Below are 25,469 nucleotides of genomic sequence, written 5' to 3'. Positions count from 1 at the left end.
ATATGTATTACTTTGTGTCTGGTTCCTTTCATTTAGTATAATGTTTGTGGAGGGTTTTTTTGCCTCAACTTAACATCTTATAACATTAACATACGTTTGCTCAGTTTCAAAGAAAAACAGTCATATATAAGTAATATTACACATATTCGTATTTCACATAAAGTTTTACTATGCCACATAGTCCCATGTAACATTATTTAGCTTTCCTTCTAGTAAAATACATGAGCTTAGACTTTCACTTTTAAAAACTGTCATACCCATACAATAGCACTGCTAGTTTCACCTTTTCAATTCATTTCCAAAGATTAACAAAGAACATTTTTACCAATTCTGGACAGATTAAACCTTAACTTTCTATTCTCTAACCTCCTTCTATTTTCCGGTGACCTATATTCTATTTGTTAACTCCATGAATTCACACAATATATTTAGTTCATAATGGCACAGCCATACAGTATTCGTCTTTTTGTGTCTGCTTGCTTCTCTCAACATAGTGTCCTCTAGGTTCATCCCTGTTGTCATATGCTTCATGACTTCATTTCTACTTACAGATGCATAATATTCCATCATGTGTAATCACCATGGTTTGATTATTCATTTATTGGTTGATGGACACCTGTATTGTTTCCATCTTTTAGCAATAATGAATAACATTGCTGTAAACATCAGTGTGCAGATGTCTGTTTGTGTCACTGCTCTAAGGTATTTGGTCATGTAGCAAATCTATAATCAACTTCTTTAGGAACTGCTAAACAGTCATTCACAATGACTGTACCAGCACATTCCCACCATCAGTGAGTAAGATCTATGTATCTTTAAAAAAAAAAGACAAAAAAACAAACAGACCAGTGAATAAGCATTCCTATATCTCCACATCATCTCCAACTACAATAATTGTTGGAGACTTCCACATCCCACTCAAAACATTAGATAGAACAACTAGACAGAAGAGCAACAAGGAAACAGAGAACTTGAACAATATGATAAATGAGTAAGACCTAACAGAAATATATGGAACATTGCATCAAAATTCAGTGGGTTACATGTTCTTCTCAAGTGCCCATGAGTCTTTCTCTAGGATAGACCATATGGTAGAGCACAATGCAGCTCTTGATAAATAAAAAAAGATTCAAATTATACAAAGCACCTTCTCAGATCATAATGTAATGAAACTGGAAATCAATAATAGGAAAGAGGTAAATCTGCAAATGTGTAGAGACTGAACAACACACTCCTAAATAATCATTGGATCAAAGAAGAAATTGCAGGGAAGTGTCTGTGGCTTAATCAGTTGGGCTCCTGTCTACCTTATGGGAAGCCCTGGGTTCGCATCCCAGGGCCTCCTTGTGAAGGCAAGCGGGCCCACACACCACAGAGAGCTGACCGCATGTGCGCCGCGGAGAGCTGACGCAGCAAGATGATGCAACAAAGGGAGACAACCAGACACAGAAAAAACACACAGCAAATGGACACAGGACAGCAAAAAACAAGCCACAAGGGAGGGGAATAAATTAATTAATTAAAAATTTTAAACAAGAAGAAATTGCAACTGAAATCAGTTAATATATTAAGACAAGTGAAAACAAGAATGCAACTTATCAAAATTTATGGGATATAGAGAAGGCAGTTGTGAGAGGGAAATTTACAACCCTAAACACCTATATTAAAAAAGAAGAAAGAGCTAAACTCAAAGATTTAACTGAACAACTACAGAAACTAGACAAAGAACAGCAAACTAATCCCAAAGTAAGCAGAAGGAAAGAAATAATACAGATAAGGGCGAAAATAAATGAAATTGAGGAAAAAAATAGAGAAAACCCACAAACCAAAAGCTGGTTCTTTGAGAAGATCAAGAAAATTGAGGGAAGCGGACTTGGCCCAGTGGTTAGGGCGTCCATCTACTACATGGGAGGTCCACGGTTCAAACCCCAGGCCTCCTTGACCCATGTGGAGCTGGCCCATGTGCAGTGCTGATGCATGCAAGGAGTGCCCTGCCATGCAGGGGTATCCCCCGCATAGGGGAGCCCCACGTTCAAGGAGTGCACCCCATAAGGAGAGTCACCCAGAGCAAAAGAAAGTTCAGCCTGCCCAGGAATGGCACCACACACACGGAGAGCTGACACAACAAAATGACGCAACAAAAAGAAACACAGACTACCGTGCCACTGACAACAACAGAAGCAGATGAAAAAAAAAAAAAAACATGCAGCAAAACAGACACAGAGAACAGACAACTGGGGGGAGGGGGGCGAAAGGGGAGGGGAGATAAATAAATAAATAAATAAATCTTTAAAAAAAGAAAATTGACAATGCCCTATCTAGACTAACAAAGGAAAAAAGAGAGAAGATGCAAATAAATACAATCAGAAATGAAAGGGAGTAAGTTATGACTGACCCCACAGGAAAAAAAAGAATAAAATGAGGATATTAAGAGAAACTGTATGCCAACAAACTAGACAACTTGATGAAATGGACAAATTCCTAGAAATACACAAACAACCTATACTGATGATACAAGAAATACAAGAACTTAGCAAACCAATCACATTTAAAGAGATTGAATCTGTCATAAAAAATTTCCCAGCAAAAAAAAGTCCAGGATCAGAAGGCTTCACAGGTGAATTCTACCAAGATTTTTAAAACATTTAACACCAATTTTGTTCAAACTCTTCCAAAAAATTGAAGAGGAGGGAAAATTACCCCACACATTTTATGAAGCTAACATCACCGTAATATACCAAAACCACATAAATATACTACAAACAAAGAAAATTACAGACCATTCTCTAATGAACATAGATGAAAAAATTCTCAACAAAATACTTGCAAATTGAAACCAACAGCATATCAAAAGACTTATACATCACAACCAAGTGGGATTTATTCCTAGTATGACAAGCTGGTTCAACATTTTAAAAAATCAATCAACAATACACTACATTAACAAATTGAAGGTAAAAAAAAACACCTGATCATGTCAATTGACACAGAAAGGCATTTGACAAAATCCAGCATCCTTTTTGATTAAAACATTTCAAAAGATAGGAATAGAAGGAAAATTTCTCAATCTTATAGAAGGCATATATGAAAAACCCACAGTCAACATCGTACTCAATGGGAAAAATTGAAAGCTTTCCCTTTAAGATCCAAAACAAAAGAAGGATGCCCACTTGTCACATTGTTATTCAATATTGTATTAGAAGTTCTACCTAGGGCAATTAGACAAGAAAAACAAAAAAGGCATCCAAATAGGAAAAGAGGAAGTAAAACTCTCACTGTTTGCAGATGACGTGTTCCTGTATTTAGAAAATTCTGAAGTATCCACGACAAAGCTATTTGAGCTAAAAATTAGCTCAGCAAAGTGGCAGGATACAAGAACAACATGCAAAAATCAGTAATTTTTTTGTACACTAGTACTGAACAATCTGAGGAGGAAATCAGGGGGGAAATTCCATTTACAATAGCAAAAATACTCAAATACATAGGAATACATTTAATCAAAGAAGTACAGGATCTATATGCAGAAAACTACAAAACAATGCTAAATTTTTTTTTAAAAGACCTAAACAAATGGAAAGACATTCTATGTTCATGGATTGGAAGACTGAATATCATGAGGATGTCAATTTTACAAACTGATTTAGAGATTCAATGCAATACCAATCAAAATTCCAGCAGCCTACTTAGCAAAATTAGAAAAGGCAAATACCAAATTCACTTGGAAGACAAAGTTCACCCAAATAGCCAAAAGCATTCTAAAAAAGAAGAGCAATGTGGGAGGAATTTCACTGCCTGACCTTGAAATATATTACATTGCTACAGAGGTCAAAACAGTATGTTATTGGCATAAAGATACACACATGGATCAGTGGAATAAAATTGAAAGTCCAGAATAAACCTTCACCTCTATGGTCAACTGGTGTTTGACAAATCTACCAAGTCCATGTTAACGGGACAAAACAGTCTTCAACAAATGAGGCTGAGAGAACTGGAAATCTATAACCAAAAGAATGAATGAGAACTCTTATCTCACCCCCTATACAGGAATCAGCTTGAAATGGATCAAAGACCTAAATATAAAAGCCAGGGCCACAAAACTACTAGAAGAAAATGCAGGGAAACATCTTCAAGATCTTATAGTAGGTGGTGGTTTCTTGGACCTTATACCCAAAGCACACACAACAAAAGAAAAAAATAGATAAATGGAACCTTCTCAAAATTAAACACTTTTGCACCTCACAGGACTTTGTCAAACAAATGAAAAAGTAACCTACTCAATGCGAGAAAATATTTGGAAATCACATTGAAGGTAAGGGTTTAATATCCAGGATATATAAAGAGAAGTTACAACTCAACAATAAAAAGACAAATGACCCAATTTAAAAATGAGTAAAAGACTTGAACAGACATTTGTCCAAAGAAGAAATACAAATGGCAAAAAAAAAAAATGCTCAACATCACCAATGATTAGGGAAACGCAAATCAAAATTACAATGAGGGAAGCAGATTTGACCCAACAGATAGGGTGTCCACCTACCAATAGGAGGGCCAAAGTTCAAACCCAGGGCCTCCTGACCTGTGTGATGAGCTGACCCACGTGCAATCCTGATGTGCGCAGGGAGTGCCGTGCCACGCAGGGGTGTCCCCATAAGGAGAACCGCCCAGTGCAAAAAAAGCGCAGCCTGCCTAGGAATGATGCCGCATACATGGAGAGCAAGAAGACACAACAAAATGAGACACAGATTCCGGGTGCCACTGACAAGAGTACAAGCAGACACAAGAAGAACACACAGTGAATGGACACAGAGAGCAGACAACTGGGGAGGGAGGCGGGGGAGGGGAGAGAAGTAAATAAAAAATAAATCTTAAAAAAAAAAACACCAAAAACCTACAATGAGAATTCGTTTCACACCTATCAGAATGGTCACTATTAAAAAGACAGAGAACTACAAGTGTTGGAGAGGATGTGGAGAGATAGAAACACTTATTCACTGTTAGTGGGAATGCAGAATGATACAGCCACTGTGGAGTAACTGTTTGGCAGTTACTAAAGAAGTTGAATATAGACTTCCCATATGACCCAGCAGTACCACTACTGAGCATATACCCAGAAGAACTGAGAGTAATGACACGAACAGACATCTACACACCAGTGTTCATAGTGGCATTATTCACAATTGCCAAAAGTTGGAAACAACCTAGGTATCCATCAACTGATGAATGGATGAACAAACTGTGGTGTATTCACACAATGGAATATTATGCAGCTCTAAGAAGAAGTGAAATCATAAAGCTTATGACAAAATGGATGAATCTGGAGGAAATTATAGAGAGCAAAGCAAGCCAGACACAAAAGGGCAAATACTGTATGATTGTGTGACTATCAGCCAAATACATTATGATTTTTAAAAAATTATATGTATCCAGTACATTTAATTGATAAATATGTTTTTATTGTTTAGTTATTGTTTTCAATTATTAAATGTTTAAAATAAAGCTTAAAAAATTATTTTAAAAAGAGCTAAAATCAATGACCTAAACTGAACATCTAGAAAAACTAGAAAAAGACCAGCAAACCATTCCCAAAGCAAGCAGAAGGAAAGAAATAATAAAGATTAAAGCAGAATAAAGGAAATTGAGGAAAAAAAGAAAAAAACAGTAGAGAAAACCAACAGCACTACAAGTTGGTTCTTTGAGAAGATCAATAAAATTGGCAAACCCTTAGCTAGATTAACAGAAAAAAAGAAAATATGCAAATTAATAAAATCAGAAATTGAAAGGGGGATTTTATGATTGATTCCACAGAAATAAAAAACATCATAAGAGGCTATTCTGAGAAAATGTATGCCAACACATTAAACAACCTAGATGAAATGGAAAAATTCATAGAATAGAAAAATTCATAGAATAGAAATGCACAACCTACACTGGCGCTGCAAGAAATGCAAGAACTGAAAAAACCAATCATATTTAAAGAAATTGAATCTATCATGAAAAATCTCCCAAATGGTGGGAGGAGAAGATAGGGTCAAGTGATTGGGCTTCCATTTACCATATGGGAGGACCCAGATTCATCCTTGAGGCCTCCTGGTAAAGGCGTGCCCACGCGGTGAGCCAGGCCCACGTGGTGAGTCAGTGCCTCCATGGCAAGCCACACAGCAAGATGATGACACAACAAAAAGAGAGCAGAAGGGGAGAGTCAAGGCAAGACACAGCAGAAACCAGGAACTGAGCTGGCGCAAGTGACAGGGAAACTCTCTCCACATCAGAGGTCCCCAGGATTCAATCCTGGTGAGTCCTAGAGGAGAAAATGAGAAGAAAATACAAAAAGAGAAACAGATACAGAAGATCACACAGCGAATGGACACAGTCAGCAAAAACAATAGGTCGGGGGCAGGGGGGAGGAGGGAGAAAAAAAAATCTCCCAAAAGTGAAACGGATGTGGCTCTAGCAATCGGGTTCCTGTCTATCATATGGGAGGCCCAAATTCAATTTCTGGGGCCTCCTGGTGAAGGCAAGCTAACCCATGCCACAGAGAGGTGGCAGCCTGCACAACTGACAGCTGGCACAACACGATGACTCAACAAAGGGAGACACAAAGGAGAGACAGTGAGAGGCATAGCAGACCAGGGATATGAGATGGCTGAAGCAATTAAGTGCCTCTCTCCCACACCAGAGGTCCTGGGATCAGTTCTTGGTCCCTCCTTAAGAGAAAGATGAGAAGAAAAGACTGGCAGACATGGAAGAATACACAGTGAGTGGATACAGAGAGCAGACAGCGAGCACAAACAACAACAAGGGGGGAGTGGAATAAATGTAAAAATAAATAAATAAATAAATCATCTCCCAAAAAAGAAAAATCCAGGACCAGATGGCTTCACAGGTAAATTCTACCAAGTATTTTGAAAAGAATTGATACCACTCCTGTTTAAACTCTTCCAGAAAATTAAGAGGAGGAAAAATTACCCAATTTTACAGAGCCAACATCGCTCTTAATACCAAAGCCCAATAGGAACTACAAGGAAAAAAATTACAAAAAATTCTCTAATGAACATAGATGCAAAAATTCTTAACAAAAATACTTGCAAATTGAATCCAAAAGCACATTTAAAAGGATTATACCCATGATCAAGTGGGTTTTATACCAGATATGCAATGATGGTTGAACACAAGAAAATCAATTAGTGTACTAAACCATATTAATAAATTGAAGTAGAAAAATCACATGATCCTCTCAAATGATGCATAAAAGGCATTTGACAAAATACAGCATCCTTTCTTGTTAAAAACACTCCAAAAGATAGAAAAGAAGAAAGCTTTCTCAACATGGTAAAGTGCATATATGAAAAACACACAGCTAGCATTGTATTCAACAGTGAAGGACTGAAATCTTTCCTGCTGAGATTGGGAACAAAACAAGGATGCCTACTGTTACCACTGTTATTCAACATTGTGCCTGAAATTCTAGCTAGAGCAATTAGGCAAGAAAAAGAAATAAAAGTCACCCAAATAGGAAAAGAAGAGGTAAAAGTTTTGCTGATCGTTGATGATATGATCCTATATCTAGAAAATCCTGAAAAAATCCACGTAACTACTAGAACTAATAGACAAGTTCAGCAAAGTTTCAGGACACAAGAGTAACATGCAAAAATCAATAATGTTTCTATGTACTACGGATGCACAATCTGAGGAGGAAGTAAGAAAAAAAATCATTTTGTAATAGCAACTAAAAGATTCAAATATTTAGGAATAAACTTGACCAAGGACATAAGAGACCAGTATTCAGAAAACTACAAAACATTACCAAAAGAAACAACAACAAAAAAAGATCTAAATAAATGGAAGGGCATTCCTTTTCATGGACTGGAAGACTAAATATTAAGATGTCAATTCTACTCAAACTCATTTACAGGTTCAACACAATCCCAATAAAAATCCCAATAGTTTTTCAGAAATGGAAAAGACAATTATCAAATTTATTTGGAAAGGTAAGGGGCTGCGAATACCCAAAAAATGTCTTTAAAAATAAGAATGAAGTTGGAGGACTCTCACTTCTTGATTTTAAATCATATTTAACTTAGTTACAGTGATCAAAACAGCATGGTATTGGCATAAAGACAGACATTTTGACCAGTGGAACTGAATTGAGAACTCAAAAATAAACCCTCACATCTATGGTCAATTAAAAAAAAACAACCAACAATATATTTGGTTCATAGTCGATTGATTTTTGTCAAGGCTGTCAAGCCCACCCAGCTGAGCCAGAACAATCTATTAAATAAATGGTGCTGGGAGAACTGGATATCCGTATCCAAAAGAAAGAACAAGTACTCTATCTCACACATTATACAAAATTAACTCAAAATGGATCAAGAACCTATATTTAAAAGCTACAACCATAAAAGTCCTAGAAGAAAATGTAGGGAAACATCTTCAAGATCTTGTAGTAGGTGGTAGGTTCTTAAACCTTACACCCAAAGCATGAACAATGAATGAAAAAAATAGGCAAATGGGACTTCCTCAAAATTAAACACATTTGTTCTTAAAAAAACTTTGTCAGGATCATAAAAAGGCAACCTACTCAATGGGAGAACATATTTGGAAACCATATATCTGATAAGGGTTTGATATCCATGTTACATAACATCATACAACTTAATGATAAAAAGTCAAGCAACCCAATTTTAAAAATAGGCAAAAGACTTGAATAGACATTTTTCCAAAGAAGAAATACAAAATGCCAAAAAGCACATGAAAAAATGTTCGACATTGGGAAGTGGACTTGGCCCCATGGATAGGGCATCCGCCTACCACATGGGAGGTCTGCGGTTCAAACCCCGGGCCTCCTTGACCCATGTGGAGCCGGCCCATGCGCATTGCTGATGCACGCAATGAGTGCCCTGCCACGCAGAGGTGTCCCCCGCATAGGGGAGCCCCACACACAAGGAGTGCACCCTGTATGGAGAGCTGCCCAGCACGAAAGAAAGTGCAGCCTGCCCAGGAATGGCACCGCACACACGGAGAGCTGACGGAGCAAGAGGATGCAACAAAAAGAAACACAGATTCCCGGTGCTGCTAATAAGGATGGAAATGGTCACAGAAGAACATACAGCAAATGGACACAGCAGACAAAGGGGGGGAGGGAGGGGCGGGGGGAAGGGGAGAGAAGTAAATAAAAAATAAATAAATCTTTTTTAAAAAGTTCAACATTGCTAGCAATTGGGGAATGCAGATCAAAACTACAGTGAGATACCATTGTACAACTTATAGAATGGCCATTATTTTTAAAAAACACACAAAAAACTGCAAGTGCTGGAGAAAACATTGGAGAAATAACTGCCATATGATCCAGCAATTCCATTACTAGGAATATATTCAGAAGAACTGAAAACAAGGATGCGAACCTACTTTGTACAGTGATGATCATAGTAGTGTTATTCACAATTGCTAAAATATGGAAACAAACAGCCCAAGTGTCCATCAATTAAATGGATAAACAAATGTTGCATATACATAAGATGGAATACTATTCAATTTTAAGAAGAAATGAAATCGGGATGCATATGACAACATGGATGAACCTTTAGGACATTACGTTTAGTGAAATAAGCCAGACACAAATGGCAGATATTGTATGATCTCACTAACAAGAACTATATGATGAGTAAACTCATAGACATATACTGTAGAATATGTTACTAGGAGATAGAATGTGGGTTGAGAATGGGAGCTGATGCTTAATGTATATAGAATTTTTAATGAATTTTACTATAAAAGTAGAAATTAATAGAGTTGATGGTAATACACTATAGTGAGTATAACCAACACTTCTGCTTTATAAATGTGATTGTTGCTGGAAGGAGTAGTCTGTGGACATACATGTCAATTGAAAGGAAGCTAGAGAATAATCTAGGGACTGTATAATACAGAGATTTTGGTGGTGGATGAAGATTGTGGTATATTTAATGATATAAATGTAAGAATGTCATTCTTTTACAAAATATTAAGAATATGGTAGTACACAGGAAATTGCAATTAGTGTAACTTATGGATGATAGTAATATTGTAATATTTTTGTAGCAATGACAAAGAAGATTTATCAATTCAAAGGGACAACAAGGAGGGGTATAAGGGAGTATGAGATTTTTCCTTTTTGAGTAATGAAAATGTTCTAAAATTGACTGATGTGATGACAGAACAACTCTGTGATGAAAATGAAAGCCACTGATTCTACACTTTGAATGGATTATACAAAGCATGGGACTGTATAACAGTGACTCCTATGGTGGGAGATGGATTGTGGTTAAGAACAAATATGAGAATGTTCTCTCATGAACTATAATAAGCATATAATACTAATTCAGGGTGTTAATAATTGAGTGAGTTGGGTGGAAAATACACCAAATGTAAGATATGGGCTATAGTTAGTCGTAATATTTTGACGATGCCCTTTCATAGTTTAGAACAGCTATTTCACAACAACGCAAGGTTTTTGTGGTGGAGTGATGTATTGGAGCCCAGTAGGATGACATGCATGTTTGTTTAGTAAGTTCACAATAAATACTATACACTTATAGTTTATGTATGTTCATTATGAATGATATACTTCAATAAAATTTTAAAAAATGGAATAATAGCTTCAGTGCCAATTAGAAAGATTAAGAGTCTTTTTCCCATTAGTATAGATACGCAGGGCTCCTGGTGGGTAATGGTGTTGTGGTTGTTAAAGGTGGAAGTTGCCCCAGGGCCCCATCGTTCTTGGTCACTTTCATCCCCAGCACGGTTAGGCATTTGATAAGTGTCTGGACCTCTCCTTACTGAGGCAATTTGGGTCCTCCTTCCAGTGGCCTTTTACCTGCAATAGACACATTGTTGTGGCCCTAAGTGATACATTAACCGTAGTTTAGTCATTGAGGGCCCCAGGGATCTCACCCTTCATCTGTCTTATCCTCGGGTTAGTCAATTTCAACTTGATCTGGATAAACCTTGACTGATGGCTGCTCTAAATAAGGCAGCTTGACTTTACATCTGTTATTCTTCATTGGTCCTGATTTTTAAAAAACTTGGATGCACTCTCAACTACTTGTGACATTGTCATTCCTAATATACCTTCTAGTTTTATAATGTTTTTTTAAAATATATCTGGAGCACATTGACCATAAATGTCATATTAATTATTCTCTTATTATCTGGATGTTCAGGATCTAAGTCAGTAGACTGTCTACATGCTTCAAATATTTACTCAAGAAAAACAGAGGGGCTTTAATTTGGTTCTTGTAAAAGTTTAGGCTTTGGAACCCTTTTTGCATTATAATAAGTATACTCCCTTTATAGTGATCTAGCTTGGTTTAATCTTCCTGGTCATTTGGATTCTAACAGGACTCTGTGTAGGAATAACCAAAGCTCCTAGCAGCTGGAATGGGCTGTTAGGCTATATGTTATGTAGTCTATTAGCCTCTTGCCTAGCTTTTACGAGGACCATCCTACGCTCCTCATGAATGAGGAGAGTATTTAAAGGTGCTTGGTGGCGGCAGACTTGGCCCAGTGATTAGGGTGTCCGTCTACCACATGGGAAGTCCGCGTTCAAACCCCGGACCTCCTTGACCTGAGTGGAGCTGGCCCTTGCACGCAAGGAGTGCCCTGCCACGCAGGGGTGTCCCCCGCGTAGGGGAGCCCCACGCACAAGGAGTGCGCCCCATAAGGAGAGCCGCCCAGTGTGAAAGAAAGTGCAGCCTGCCCAGGTATGGTGCTGCACACAGGGAGAGCTGACACAACAAGATGACACAACAAAAAGAAACACAGATTCCCATGCCGCTAACAACAACAGAAGTGGACAAAGAAGACACAGCAAATAGACACAGAGAACAGACAACCGGGGTGGGGGGAGAGAAATAAATAAATAAATAAATCTTTAAAAATAAAATAAAATAAATGAAAGTGCTTGGTAAGTCCAACCAACTGGAGAGCAGGTGTTGCAACTCTACCGAGGCTCAGGGCCCAGCTGGCACATAGACAGAGATTGAAGTCTCCTGAGCATATACCAAGCCCAGCACCAACTACAGGTTCAGTAAAAGTGACAGAAGAGGCATGCATAGAGAGATCACCTATAATCCATGCTGTGTAGCTGTGGTCCAAAATGTACTCATCAAATGCAATGAATGTACCACACTAATGAAAGAAGTTGCCAATGTGGGAGGACTTGGGGGTGTGGGGAGTGGGGTATATGGGAACCTCTTATATTTTTTAATGTAACATTTTGTGTGATTTATGTATCTTTTTTTAAAAAAAGATAATATAAAAAAAGTGCTTAGATGTCTGACCAGGTAGGATTATGAATAGCAAAAAAATACAAACAAATAAAAATTTCCCTTTTCTTGGGGTCATCTCAAAATGAAGGCATATTATTTTTTCCAATTATAAGCCTAAAGCTGAGAAAGTGTGTTCACAGACAAATCCTCTTGGGTTAACTTGATCATTAATTCCAACTGGAACTTGTCTCAGAGGAAATTTCCCCACCTGACACTGAGCAACTCTTAAGTCAAATTGAATGCCCTGATGGGTAGGAGGTAGCGAGACCAAATCTTTCTGACTAGGAGATGAAGGAGGGCTAGACTATGACCAGTTCTTTTTTTTTTTTAATATTTATTTATTCATTTATTTCTCTCCCCTTCCCCTCCCCCCCACCCTGGTTGTCTGTTCTCTGTGTCTATTTGCTGCGTCATTGTCCACTTCTGTTGTCAGCGGCAGGGGAATCTGTGTTTCTTTTTGTTGCATCATCTCTCCGTGTGTGCAGCACCACTCCTGGGCCGGCTGCACTTTCTTTTGCGCTGGGCGGCTCTCCTTACGGGGCACACTCCTTGTCTGTGGGGCTCCCCTATGCGGGGGACACCCCTGCATGGCAGGGCACTCCTTGCGCGCATCAGCACTGCGCATGGGCCAGCTCCACACGGGTCAAGGAGGCCCGGGGTTTGAACCGCGGACCTCCCATGTGGTAGGCGGATGCCCTAACCACTGGACCAAGTCCGTTGCCTATGACCAGTTTTGGTACAGAGGTGAGGAGGTATTTCCCTACTCTTGTTTTCCAGCATAGGGAGGAGGAGGAACAGAGGGAAATCCTAAATGTAATATTGAAAGATCTTCCTATGGTTTAGAGTTAAACAACTCCTGTTTTGATTGAGACTTAGAACTTTCTGACCTTTTAGTAGAGCTGCTTTTAGCAATCAAATTTTGAGAATTATTGTCTCTCTGAATCATAATACGACATTTCTTTTGTGTACTCTTATTTTGAAAAAAAAACTTGAAACATTGAAATAAGGTGTTTCAGCCCATTTTTTTTTTCCTGCTCGCAAAATAACTTTAACTGCCAAATAGTGCTGTGATTAAGAGACCTGTCTGTGGCCCATTGTTCTCCACATTCTAATTTCTATTGAGATTAAGCAGTAGTACGAAGAAATTTCACTCTTTTCTTCAGCATTGGTTCATAAGTGAATGTAGCCAATTATCTAAAATACAGTTTAGGGGCTACAGCAACTATTGGTGGTGCTATTAACATTTCCCATAATTATAATTTATTTTCTCAGTGCCTTAAAAATAATTTTATAAGATCTAGTAAGAAACTGAAATCTCAGAAAACCAAATGGGAAACTAAACCAGTGTGAGTACTACTGTGACTGATGCTCATAAGCCTCAGGGTCTGTACCTGACAAACAGGAGAACTTGATCCAACCCAAAATCAGGTTTTTTCTTTATTTTTAAAGGAGCTTTAGATTACATAAATGTTACAATGAAAATATAGGGGATTCCCTTATACCCCACCGTCTCCCCCTTCCACACTTTACCCATTAACAACATCTTTCATTAGTGTGGTACATTTGTTAAAATTGATGAACACATATTGAATCATTGCTACTAAGCATGGTCTGTAGTTTACATTATGGTTTACACTTTGCACCACACAATTTTATAGGCTTTGACGAAATGTATAATGGCTTGTATCTGCTATTGCAATATCATACAGAACAGTTCTGATGTCCCCAGATGCCCCATATTCTTTCCTCTCCCTCCCCTCAGAACCTCTGATGACCACTGTCTTATATCAATGTTACAAGTTCTTGCATTACTAGAATTATAATGAGTTTACTTTAATCCATAGTTACATTGCTCCCTTATGTTTGTTTGTTCCTCAACCTTGAGGATTTGGGGATGGTGATGCCCACCCTGCGTCTGACTGAGAGGGTCTTAGATCCCACAGTGCAGATGGATGAAACTGTCTTGCTTGCAATTGTAGATACTCTCTGTTTTGTGGGATGGGCATTGTCCATCATCATCCTTTTGTTAGTTGTCCTGGGTGAGTCCAATGAACTGGAGAGTAGGTATTAGCTACAACTCTGCTGAGATTCAGGACTCAACTGGCATATGAACAGCTAGAAGATTTAAATCTCTAGGACATATATTTAATGGGTATAGTGCTAATTATAGGTTCAAATAAATGGGGCAGAAGAATTGTATGTAGGAAAATTATGAATCTAACTCTGATATATTGGGGAGATGGGTTATCATATAGTCCAAGGTAAGGCCCAACAATGGGTGCCAATTTTCTGGGTTGTCTGCCCTGCCTATAGTATCTAGATGTCTCTAGAGCTCTCAGGAGCATCCCATGCGAGAGGTATTATTTACTGTGTCCATCAGTGAGATCCTCCTGAGACGTGCATAAGCATAACCTCTGGAATTAACTCCCAACTCATTTTGAAATCTCTCAGTCATAAAAACTCATTTGTGTTTAATATTTCCCCCTTTTGGTCTAGGTCTTTTTCCAAATGGATCACTAGTTGGCACTTGGTAATAATCCCTTGGTGCTTGGGGGGCCCATCCCTGGGTGTCATGTACCACATTGGGGAGAAGGTAATGAATTTATATGCAGAGTTTGGCATAGAGAGGCCACATTTGAACAACAAGGAGGTTTCAGGAGGTAATTCTTAGGCAATATATATTACTAGGCTAAGTTTCAATTTCACAAGAACAAGGTTCATAAATACAAGCAATCATTGACTATCAAGGGCCTGGCATATTGATCTGCCCTCCTTTGCTAAGCACTGCCCGATTACTCTAGAGATTCTTGCCATCCTATGATAGCATGGGAATTCAGTATTCTGTCAGTTATTCTGTAGGTCTCTACCCACTGAGACAACACCCCATGTCCACATGTATATATTCATATTACATAGAGGCATGCCCAGGTGCACCATTCCTCACACATCCACCCACCACTGATACCCTGTACCAGTGATCATCCCCTTCTGCAACCCTTCTGCAGTACAAAACCTCCCCAAACACAAAGCCAACAACAATGAAAAAGAAGTAATAAAATTAAAAATTTAACAAAAAATATGTTCATTGTGCCTTTCATCACTGTAAGATCTGTAATCTTTTATTATTTTGACAATTTCTTCTGTATGTTTCTCCAGTGTCTTATTTTTTTTTTCACTTTATTTTCCGAAAAGCTTTAGGTTACAGAAAAGTCACATAGAAACTATAGGGGCTTCCCATATACTCCCACCACATCCTCCCCCACCAATAACATCCTAGGTGACTATGGTACATTTGTTACAAATAGGTGAACAAATATCAAAGCATTGCCACTGACTGTGGCCACTAGTTTACATTATGGTTTACCTTTTATATTTTTATAGCCAACCCACAATCTTAATCAGCACTCCCTAAATGACAACCAGAAACCAGATGATTAACAAGCTTCAAGCAAAAGAGCACAATTTGCAAAGTTACTCACCCAGAAGATGTCTGTTCATAGAACTCTTTCTCTTCTTGAAAATGAAACTGTGCCATAGGGTCAACAATACTGGCAAGAGTGAGAGTGTGTTCCAGCTGGAGAAACCCTAAACTAATTGGTCTAGAAGTCACAGGGAACAGTGACTTCCAGCCACTGCCCCACAGGGCTGTGGAGCCTCAGTTAGGGGTCTTTAGGGTCCCAGACCCATTTGGGTCACCAATCAAAATTGCTCAAGTGAATCCTTTTGCCCAATCTCCACAATGCCAGTATAGTGACACCAGGATTTCGAGAAAAAAAAGTTTATTAGGGCCAGCCCAGCAGATTCTGGTGGACAAAAATCCTCAAATCAGTCTCCCTGAGCTGAAAGCTGTGCTGATTTTTATGTGGTTTTAAAGGCACTGGTTTAGTTAAAGAGGATATGGGGTGAGATTATATGGGGTAAGAGGTTGTCTTGGCTGAGCATGCACTGTTTCAAAACATGCTTGGTTGTAGGTTGCATGTGAGCGTGATTTTTACTATTATAATGAAGGAAAAGCAACTTTTACTCTCTTTCCCTAGCCCCACATAACCACTAATCTTATTCTATCTTTATAAAATGATTACTATTTATATTTTACATAAATGGAATCATACAGTGTGTTAAAAAAAAAAACAACAACGTAACTTTTAGGTCAGGCTTCTCTTAACTGCACATGTTCCTGCTACTAGAACCAGTTCATTCCAATTTCAAAGTGAAAGACAAAAGCTGGATCTAACCTGGATATTGGAATTAGATCATCTAATAGTCTCATTACTATGCATAGGGTGAGATAAGTTTCCTGTTAATTTTCTTAAAGGTGATAGAGTTTTGAAACTAAGAAAATAGAAACTTTAATAAATCAGTAGGAAAGGTTACTTCTGTCAGGGGTTAGTGAAGCAGCAGCTTCATCATGAAATAAATTTGGATGGTGATATGACAGAATAACAGGTAGGATGGTCAGGGAACACTTCTATCATGAGAAGAAAATGGCCACAGAGGAGGTTGGTTCTGTAGGTATGGTCCAGTGTTTGAACCTACAGTAAAAATTATCAACTCATGGAAAGCTGATTGCCTTCTTGGGAGAAGAGCTTCCTACAAGAACATCTTGGGAGAAGAGAGATAACTCAAGTGGTTGAGTGCCTGCTTCCCAAGTACAAGGTCTTCTTTTTTTTAAGATTTATTTATTTATCCCTCCCCCACCCCTTGTCTGCTGTCTGCTCTCTGTGTCCACTCACTGTCTGCTCTTCTGTGTCTGCTTGTCTTCTCTTTAGACAACACCGGGAACTGATCCTGGGAACTTCTGAAGTGGGAGAGAGGTGCTCGATCTCTTGCCACCTCAGTTCCTTGGTCTGCTGCGCCCCTTATTCTCTCTCCTCTGTGTCTCTTCTTGTTGTGTCATCTTGCTGCACCAGCTCTCCACTCGAGCCAGCTCGCTGTGTGGGCCAGCTCGCCCTGGGAATTGAATCCTGGACCTCCCATATGGTAGACAGGAGCCCAGTTGCTTAAGCCACATCTGCTTTCCCCCAGTACCTTCTAAAAAAACAAATGAAAAAAACCAACTCTCAATAGGGAGCAGATGTAGCTCAGTGGTTGAGCATCTGTTTCCCATGCATGAGATCCTGGGTTCAATCCCTGGTTCCCCAGTAATTCCTAAAAAAAAAACAAAAAAAAACCTACTATATTAATAACTAAATGGCAAAGGAATAAAATCCTGAAGTGATTGAGCAGGTTGTTAGGCTGCCCAGATGGAGAGAGAAGAGAGGCAAGTTCTTTTGAGAGCACAAATGGTTGGCTCAAAGCAGAGATTCCTCCAAGACTGGGTAGAACATGGAAGTCTGTGGGTTCTTAAAGTAATTCCCTCCAGTACTCTGGGAAGTGAACTTGATCCCAGATATACCTAATGAAACTCAACAAGAGAAAACCCCTCCTGAAGAGGTCTTGGAAATCTATCTCCCAGTCCATACGGCCTTAGACTACATAATCTGGTATAAAATGAAAAAGACCCTCCTCAGCCTTTTCCCAAATGTTCTGCTCCACCTAAAGAGCCCAGGACACTTCCACAACTCTGTAGGTAAGGAAGTCCAACAATGACTAACATTTAAGTGAAGTTATAGGGACAGAGTCAGGTTTAATTTTATTATTAAATATAAAGTCATAAGACATTTGTTACACACAAGTTTTGTGGAATAAAATTCTTAATGGCATCACAGTTGTATTATTCTGCCAAAGGGGTGTTGATGCAAAATACCAGAAATTGGTTGGTTTTTATAAAGAGTATTTATTTGGGGTAGGAGCTTACAGATACCAGGCCATAAAGCATAAGTCACTTCCCTCACCAAAGTCTATTTTCACGTGTTGGAGCAAAATGGCTGCCGACGTCTATGAGGGTTCAGGCTTCCTGGGTTCCTCTGGGCTCAGCTCCTGTTTTCTCCACAAGGACAGCTGTACACTATCAGGCTCTCTAAGCTCTGCCTCTCTCTACAAGGTCAGCTGTAGACTATCAGATGAACAGCTCTGTCTCTCTCCCTGGGGCTCCAGCTTAAGACTTCAGCATCAAACTCCAACATCAAAACTCCAACCTTAAAAGCCCCTAACTGTGTTGTTTGCCATGCCTTTTATCTGTGAGTCCCCACCCTCAACACCCTAATGGCACAAGAGGTTTACCTCTTGTAAACCTCCAAATCCAATATAATCTAATATGCCCAGAGGAAAAGATAAGTTTACAAGCATAATCCAATATTTCTTTTTGGAATTCATCAATAATATCAAACTGCTACAACAGTCATTTCTTTGGCAGACATACTCAACATATTTTGTTTACATGGCTATACTCCTACAGTTCAAAATCTGTATTTTCAGTTGAAAAGAAAACATGTAATTCAATTACAAATTGAAAGTACATACAGGGAAGCAGATGTGGCTCAACTGATAAGAGCATCTGCCTACCATATAGGGGGTCTGGGGTTCGATGCCCAGGGCCTTCTGGCCTGTGTGGTGAGCTGGCTCATGCACAGTGCTGCTGTGCACAAGGAGTGCCATGCCACACAGAGGTGCCCCAGTGCAAGAAGTGCACCCCGCAAGGAGAGCTGCCCCTCACAAAAAGCACAACCTGCCCAGGAGTGGCGCTGCACACGTGGACAGCTGACGCAGCAAGATGACACAACAAAAAGAAACATAGATTCCTGGTGCCGCCTGACAAGAATGCAAGCAGACATGGAAGAACACACAGCAAATGGACACAGAGAAAAGAGAATGAGGGGCAAGGGGAGGAAGGAGAGAAAATTTTTAAAAAAAGGAAAGTACATACAGAAATAAAAACTCTACCACTTACCTGCAAATTCCAAATTCCTTCCTTCCCCTTCCTCTTTAGGTGATATTTTTATACAGCCTAGCCAGAAAATCAGTCCTTTCCCTCTGTTTAAGTTATTCAAGAAGAGGTTCACTAAATGGAAACAGATACCTGACCCATGAGTAGTACTGAGGAGGAGTCGGGTGTGAGGAGAGTGATATGCATACTTTTATAGAAAACTTTCTGAGGTTGAAAGAATAACAATCATAGATAACACACTGAGTGCTACTGTGCTGGGCACTGGATGCTTCACATAGAATTCATTTAATGAGGGAGGTACAATTATCTCTCCATTTCACAAGAAAGGAAACTTTAACATAAATAATTTGCCCAGGTTCACATAGCTTCTCATCAATAGCGTAAGCTGGACTTTCAACCCAGATATTCCATTTCCAAAGTCCTCAGTCTTCACCACTTTCTCTGACGTTCTCTAAAATAGGTGATGTTAAGAGGTAATAATTAATGTAATATTATTACAAAGTCAATAAAAATAAAAATAAATAAATAAAAAAAAGAGGTAATAATTGTTGAAGCTTGATCATATGAGGGTCCATTCGAGTTTTCTCTATATTTTTGTATGTTTGAAATCTTCCAAAATAAAAACTTCAAATATAGACAATTTTTGGGTGTCCATCCCTACACATTTGTTTATAATAATTAATTAAATAGGTGAAAAAAATAAGTATCCACCAAATGAGCCACACAAGCATATTCACACGTCTATTTCTAGCAATGGCAGGTGCTCCATAGAGTTAATGTGGGTTCTGAGATTATTCTGGGCCATTCTGAATCTGTGGTAAAACTGCATTCCCTGCCATCTTCTCCTGGTCACACCACCCTAATCACAGAGCCAGTAACCAAGAACTCTTTTTTAAGCACTGTAGACCGTGGCAGGGGAACTGGGATAAAATGGGAAATGCGGACTTTAGTCTTTTCTGAAATTTGAATCTCACGTCTACCATTTCCTGTTAGGTCAGTCTTTATGGTATCAGTCTCCTGTAAAATGAGAACACCGAAGGATACCTTGTAGGGTTGTTGTGAGAATAAGGAAAGAAAATATGAAAAGGACCAACATTGTTTTTTCTCAGTTACCCTCCATCTGTTCAGTTCTTTTCCTCCCTTCCCTTCTCTGGAAGGCGATGAATGAAAGCTAACGTTATTTGCCGAAAAGTTCAGTGTTTATTGTTATTTGTTGCAAAAAATGGAGAGTGATCAAGTTCCAGTGTCTGATCCACACACGCATATCCCTCCCCTAGACATAGCACCTGGTTTCCGGACTTCATCAAATGTGCTTGGCCTCGGCCCGAGAGGAGCGGCGTTTTTCCCCAGAGAAGCGGCTCCCGCCCCGCCCCGGCAGGCTCGCCCCGCCGCGCACGCGCAGTCGTCAGCGGGCCGCGCTGGTGGCTGCTGTTGGGTCTCCGAGGGCAGGGCGGCTGACGGCGCGGAGGTGTCGCCCCGCGAAGGGCCCGCGCGGGCTCTGTCTTGCAGATCGACGGGTGAGGACCGCGGCTGCGCGTGCGACGGAGCCGTTGCTTTTCCGAGTCGCTCTCTTGCAGGCTCTGTCCGGTGCTCGGCATGGCCCGTGAGTGTGCTGAGGGGCGGGAAAGGGCGGGAAGCGACAGGCGGGGAAATCCCCAGTTTAGCGGCGCGCAGGGCTTAGCCCCGCCCGGAGGCCGCCCGGAGCCGCGACTCGAGGGAGAGATGGGGTCGGGCTGGTGAATTCTCCGCGGCCCGGCAAGTTGGGGATCCCGTCTTCTGTCAACAGAAGGAGGGGACGTTTTCCGTTCCGGGGTCTGCGGGGTCCGGCCCCGAGGCGCCTTCTCCTCAGGCGCGATTTTGCTCGGTAGTAGTGTCTAAAGATAACGCCGCTCTCCCACCTCTCCTACGGGACGTCGGAGACGGCAGCTCCGGGAGGAGTCCTTGTCCGGAGGCAGTTTATAAATGATACCTAAAGTCGTATGGCCTGATGAGGACAGGGACCTCCGACTGAATCTCTTCTCTGGTTCTTTTGTTTGGTCCTCAAAGGTAATGTTTTAAAACGTCTGCATTTGCCAGGCAAAACGGTCGAATTATGATGGGCTGAACTTGAGCGGTGTGTGCTTTTTTAAGTCCATCTTTCTATTTCCACCCACACCCCTCAAAAGCCAGAACCTGTTTTGGAATAGACACGATTGTAATGCCTGTTTAAAAAAGATCTGGTATTCATCCCCAGTGAACACCGTGATTGGTATGATAATACTCTTAAGTCCCTGAGTGTTTCCTCCTCGTCATCAGATCTGGGAACGCCATTCAATACTGTACTTTGCTGGTTTGTCTCTTAATAAGCAAACTGCAGAGATGCCTTTGAATGAGAGCCTTTTCATTCCTTTAATGGAATTATTAATAAGTTTTGGAGGTGAGAAAAAAGAACGACTGTTTCTCTTCATAGGTGGAAATCAGCGAGAACTTGCCCGCCAGAAAAATATGAAGAAAACCCAAGAAATTAGCAAAGGAAAAAGAAAAGAAGATAGCTTGACTACATCTCAGAGAAAGCAGAGGTAATTGGTAGTGGAATTCGCACATCACTGAAGTTTTGATGAAAGCCACATTTTGGAGAATGAAAAGCATGAATTTAAATCCTTGGATAACTGGACCTAACCTCCAGAAAGGGATAACAGTTATTGAGTATGTGTTGTGTTCCAAGCATGCTAAAACCATGTGTGGTAGTATTTATCAAGGGACTAAAACTATAATTTATCTTGCAGTGAATTTCATGCAACTCTAATCCAACCATAAGAACCTCATTCAGCAAAATGATTGAACATCTTCCATATTCAGAAAACTGTTAGGTACTAGAGATACAATTTTTTCAAAGTGGACAGCCCACTTAAACTAATCTGGGTGACAAGTGACTCAATTATAGTTATGCTGTTTTAAAGGAGATAAAGAAATATGTGTAACTATATTGATTTCTGGAAGATCCATCAGGTGGGAGAGAAGGCAGGTACACAGCCTTGATGTGTGACTATATGTGACAAATAATATAAAACTGCTACCATACTTCAATGAGACTGCAGTTTGAATAAAAAATAAATTAATATTTCTAAAAAGGGTTACCAAAGTTTAAGTTTATTCTAAAGTCAAATTTTACTGTTCATATAAACTTATAGTTTAGGTGAATAATTAGTTACAGTTGCTTCCATCTGGCTTATCATTGGTTCTCAATCCTGGCTGTATTTTAGGATCACCTGTGGAACTTGGATGGTTGCTCAAGCCTGGGCTCCATACCCAGTTCTATTTTTTTTTAAAGATTTATTTATTTATTAATTTCTCTCCCCTCCCCCACCCCACTTGTCTGTTCTCTGTGTCTATTTGCTGCATCTTCTTTGTCCGCTTCTGTTGTTGTTAGCGGCACTGGAACCTGTGTTTCTTTTTGTTGTGTCATCTTGTTGTGTCAGCTCTCCGTGTGGGCAGTGCCATTCCTGGGCAGGCTGCACTTTCTTTCATGCTGGGCAGCTCTCCTTACGGGGCGCACTCCTTGCGCGTGGGTCTCCCCTACGCTGGGGACACCCCTGCGTGGCAGGGCGCTCCTTGCACGCATCAGCACTGCACATAGACGAGCTCCACACGGGTCAAGGAGGCCCGGGGTTTGAACTGCAGACCTCCCATGCGGTAGACCGATGCCCTATCCACTGGGCCAAGTCCGCCGCCAGTTCTAATTTAATTTACCCGGTCTTGGGCACTAAAACGTCCAGGTCAATTTGATTATACTAAGTTATACTTTAAACTGGACTAGGAAGAAAAAAGAGACAAAACCCCTCAGATGATTTTTCTGTGTAGCTAGAGTTAAGAACCATTGCTTATTGATACTGACACCCTTAACTATCACTTCATACTTTTCTTTTGATGATATTTACTATTAATGAGCTTTACCTTCTGTTGCTGTTCATTCCCATTCGAGTAAAAATTTAACACATGCTAGTCTATTCAGTAACTCTAAAATTGTATTATTATTGCAAAACAAAGTTTAACTTGGTTCAGCAATACCCACTATTTATTAAATACCCACTACTTACAAACCTCTGTGCTACATGCTCTATATGTATTGTCTCTATTCATCATAGCACTGAAAAATTGAATTAGTCCCAATATATAGAAAAGGAAACTGAGGTTCTGAACAGTAACATTAACATTGCTCAGGCTTTATATTAAGCACACAGAGCATGGTTTCAAACAGAACAATAACTATTACCTTTGTCCTTTCCACTACCCCTCATTTCTTTGTAATTGTCTTGTTTTTCTTTCCTTCTCAAGTCTTGCTTCTGCTATTGGCTTTGCAGAAATGTTTACTGTCATGGGTAGAGCTGTTCAATTCTGAATTTAAATCATTACTAAATCTTCAATAGCAACATATGAAAAAGCCTGGTCTTTGAAATTAGACCTTGTTTTTTTATATGGTTTGGGGGGAAAGTATTTTGCTCTAAGTCTACTTTTTATCTAAGACATGAGAATAGTAACTCAAAGGAGTTATAGGACTTAAGCCAGATCCAATAAAGTATCTGACACATAGTAAGTGTTAAATACATAGATAGCCATTTAGTTTATTTTAAAAATATGGGTCAAACTCGTGGTCCACCTAGCCCAGGTAGCCTGGTTGTGGTTCACAGTTAATATTGCATGTAGCGGTTCAGCCAGAGACATAGAGAATTAAGAAAATGCCCTGAATATACTGTTTTTCTTTAGAGTAATTTTTAATCATTAGTTATTGGACTTTTTGACTGTTAAGAAACGGAATTGCTTCATAGAATTTATGTCCTAATTCTAGTTACCAATTAGGACATACAGTAGACTTTTTAAAAACCTCTTCTTTCAGGAGAAAAATATGGGATGAATTAGCTTTAACAAACAAGAGTAGCTGCTTTTTTTTCTGCATATAGCTGCCTATTGTCAGACACTTTTATATATACTCATAGCTATTCCTCAGTACAACGCTGATGTTTCTTGGTCTCATTTTGAAAGTGCTTTAAAAAGGTTATTTGTCCAAGGTCATGAAAACAGTAGAGATAGTATTCAGAATAAGATCTAACTTCAAAGCCTGTATTCTTTGCTTTTCTGTTCTGCCTCCATCTATGCAAAGGGAAAGCAATGAATGTTTATATCTGCTTTTAAATTTTCTACTCAAAGGCTGAATGGGTTATATGTAGAAAATAAATGAGTATATAAAATCAAATTTTCTATAACAACTTCCAGCTTTTTCTCCCATTATAGGGACTCTGAGATCATGCAACAAAAGCAAAAGGCAGCGAATGAGAAGAAATCTATGCAGACAAGAGAAAAATGATGACTTGTCTATTTGAAAAGCCCGGTGCTATTGCCAACTAGGTATACAAACTCTAAGATCAAGATTTTGTAGCATGAGCAGTTATTACATGTGTTATAACTTATCCTTAGAAAACTATTTTAAACTTTACCTTTCAGCCTGATTTAGTGTGATGTTTTAGAACCATTCTTTAAAAAATAAAACACTAACCATGCATGTAACATATTGGTGAGCATTATTTTTTATCAACAATGACCACTTATTCATTACATAATTTGATCAGATAATAGGATCTCTTCTCTAAATCTATAATCTTTGTCATAAACTTTTTAAAAAAGATTTATTTATTTATTTAATCCCCCCTCCCCCCTCCCCCTGTCATAAACTTTGTTAAAGTATATCTTTAAAGTCAATTTTTTTATTTAATAGAATTTTATGATCCATTTGTGTAATTTTACTTTGTAATCAACTGTCTTGCTTAAAGGACTTAAAATACATACGACAAACCACCTGAAATGGCACCTAAATGAACACTGGTCTCATTAAGAGTTCTTACAGCTTTAAATTTTTTGGAAGAAATGCCATTTTTTACTCTGTTCTTGAGCATCTTTAAAACCTTGATTGATGATGATTATAAACTAGGAAATAGGTTAACCTAAAGAAATTGTTTAGGTTAGCATATTCTATTGTGAAGTAAATAGGCATTACTATGCATATTTGTTTTATTCTGACATAAATATGTCAATGAAAATATGGTTGAAGTAGTAAATAAGGTAACATTAAAGTCAGTATTCTCTGAATACTTGGTTTTTCACATAATGCAATTCAACAAATTTTTACTGATCATCTACCATGTCATCCACTGTCTGAACTAACAGATCTTTAAAAATTCACCTAATCCTCTCAATGAAATGTCTAGGAATCTTGATTGGCAATTTACCAATGATACCACTCATAAGTAAATCTCTAGGATACTGAATGAAGCAAACGTGTGTTTTTTTTGTTTTGTTTTGTT

General features: G+C 39.1%; 1 protein-coding gene across 3 annotated transcripts in view; it reads left to right on the top strand.

Moving 5' to 3' along the window:
• Positions 1 to 24,675, top strand: part of LOC101412971 (uncharacterized) — a 34,604-nt gene extending 9,929 nt beyond the window's left edge. For 2 of the 3 annotated variants that reach the window (XM_012527948.4, XM_058309943.2), the window contains exons 2-4: positions 20,412 to 20,651; positions 21,584 to 21,692; positions 24,403 to 24,675. In XM_012527948.4, the coding sequence (XP_012383402.2) occupies positions 20,412 to 20,651; positions 21,584 to 21,692; positions 24,403 to 24,475 (422 nt within the window). In that variant the 3' untranslated portion in view covers positions 24,476 to 24,675. Of the gene's footprint in view, positions 1 to 20,411; positions 20,738 to 21,583; positions 21,693 to 24,402 lie in introns of all 3 variants that reach the window. The other variant, XR_011645957.1, reaches the window with a different exon arrangement.
• The last annotated feature ends 794 nt before the right edge of the window (positions 24,676 to 25,469 follow it).

Source organism: Dasypus novemcinctus, chromosome 2 (assembly GCF_030445035.2).
Source record: "Dasypus novemcinctus isolate mDasNov1 chromosome 2, mDasNov1.1.hap2, whole genome shotgun sequence".
NCBI lineage: Eukaryota > Metazoa > Chordata > Mammalia > Cingulata > Dasypodidae > Dasypus > Dasypus novemcinctus.
This window is presented reverse-complemented; position numbering and strand designations above follow the sequence as displayed.